Below are 2,199 nucleotides of genomic sequence, written 5' to 3' on the forward strand. Positions count from 1 at the left end.
ACAGTTGCATTTTACTATGGGAAGAGCAAGCCGACTGATATCAATGCATTTTTGAAAGACTTCGTTGAGGAAATCAAAGAGCTTCAGGAAACAGGAATCATATTTAACAATGTGCGCTTCAAAATAAAATTTCTGCTCTGATTTGTGACACCCAAGTGCGTGCTTGTATTATATGTATCAAGGGTCATAGTGCATATCATAGATGCGATAAATGTGAACAACGTGGTGTTTATTCTGGGCGTGTAACATTTCCGGAAACAGCAGCACGATCTTTTCATGAATTTGAATGTTGGAAAGCGATAGAATTTAGGCAACTGTTGCTTTATACAGGCATGGTTTGCTTTGATGGGATTCTTTCACCTCTACTTCATAATAACCTTATGCTTTTATCTGTCGCTATGAGCATCTTGCTTGGTGAATTTCTATGCAAGAAATATGCTTCGTATGCGCATAACTTGTGTGAAAACGAAACAAAAGGGAACAAGACAGTACATACTTTAAGAAAGAGCATTAAAATGGATCAGTTGTCAAATCGTTGAAAGTATGTGCTCAGTACAGGGAATTGTTTACAAAACATTGGTGCATAAAAGTCGCAGATAGAGATAATTGCTTTAGCTTGAACAATGGCAAAGTAGTTATTGTGCAGAATATTGTGAAAACAGCTGAGCAGTCCTTTATTTTGAATAAACAGTTTGTAAAACATGACAATTTATTTTTATACCCATGCAATTCTATGAAGGTCGACATTTTTAAAGTTTCGCGTTTAGAAAACGAACTTCTATGCTGTTTCCCAATGGAAATAAAAAGAAAATATGTTTGCCTACCTATTGATGATAAATATCCTCCATATTTGGTATTACAGTGTGAGCCAATTAGTACATTAACGCGTACAAGTCGAAAGCTGTTCCAGTCGCGCTCGTGGTAGCTTCAGTTGCGGACGTGTTTATCTAAAGTGTTTATTTATTTAGCAGTTTTATAGAACATATTACGCATATAACTGTTAATTTCGCGTGCAACGTTTTTAAATAATAATAAGTTTAAACACTCTAAGCATGGGTAAAAAAGCCGATCTTACACGAGGCAAAAAAGCTGAAATAAAGGCCCTTGTGAATGCTAAATTACTTTCAAATCGCAAAATATCACGAAGATTGGAGATATCTGAAGCTAGTATACGACGCATAAAACAGAAAATTGAGTCAGGGGAAGAATTGATCGCAAAACGAAAGAAAAAATGCGGCAGAAAGCCTATTTTCACTCCAACAGCAGAACAATGTTTAAAGAAAATTTGCTTTGAAAACAGATTTGCAATCACAAAACTGATAACATCGCAACTCCAAGGTGTTAATGTGAATGCTTCTGAACGCACTGTTCGAAGAAAATTAATAGATTTAGATTTTAAGGCCTGCCGCCCTGCCAGGAAGCCCAAGTTAACACCTTCAATAAAAGCAAAGCGTCTGACGTGGGCCAAACAGTTCCATGATAAAGATCTGGACTTCAGAAGATCGGTAAGTTATTACAATTTCTTTACAATTTCTTCACAAATAATGTATTTAACTTTTTTTATGACGACAGAAGACCAGCACAAATGTTCAGTGTTTTTTGTTACTATTTTTGACAGGTCTGCTTCAGTGATGAAAGCACATTTGAAATTGCAGAACAAAGCTCAGTTTGTGCGTCGTCGTCACGGAGAGAAATTTCATCCTGACTGTGTTGTTCAGACTGTGAAGCACCCTATCAAAATGATGATTTGGTCAGTCATCAGCAGCAAAGGCACTGGACGTCTGGACGTAGTAAATGGTATGATGAAGCAAGACCAGTTCAAAAATGTCTTACAAAATCAGTTGATTCTGCAGCTCAAAGAATGGTTTCCAAATGTGGAACCATTCACTTTTAAGCAAGATGGAGCTCTTTGCCAAACAGCTCGATCTGTCAAGGCTTTTTTGGCAGAGCAAAATATAATAATAGCGCGGATCTGAGCCCCATAGAAAACGTTTGGGAGTTGATATAAAGAGAAGTGGCTAAAGATGTCATTACAAACAAACATCAACTCATAAAAAGAATATTTGAAGTCATCATCCTCAAATGCAGGAGACGGTTCAGTCCTGAATTGACAGCATGCGGCGCAGAATTAAAGCTCTTCTTGCGGATAAAGGTGGCTCAACAAAACATTGACATTTAAGTATAACATTTAAGTATAAG

General features: G+C 36.9%; 1 protein-coding gene across 1 annotated transcript; it reads left to right on the top strand.

The window, feature by feature from the left end:
* Positions 1-1,052: 1,052 nt before the first annotated feature.
* On the top strand, positions 1,053-1,976 carry LOC136089566 (uncharacterized). Its single transcript, XM_065815617.1, has one exon. The coding sequence runs from the start codon at positions 1,053-1,055 to the stop codon at positions 1,974-1,976; it is 924 nt and encodes a 307-aa protein (XP_065671689.1).
* Positions 1,977-2,199: the final 223 nt, after the last annotated feature.

This window comes from Hydra vulgaris, chromosome 13 (assembly GCF_038396675.1).
Source record: "Hydra vulgaris chromosome 13, alternate assembly HydraT2T_AEP".
Classification (NCBI taxonomy): Eukaryota; Metazoa; Cnidaria; class Hydrozoa; order Anthoathecata; family Hydridae; genus Hydra; species Hydra vulgaris.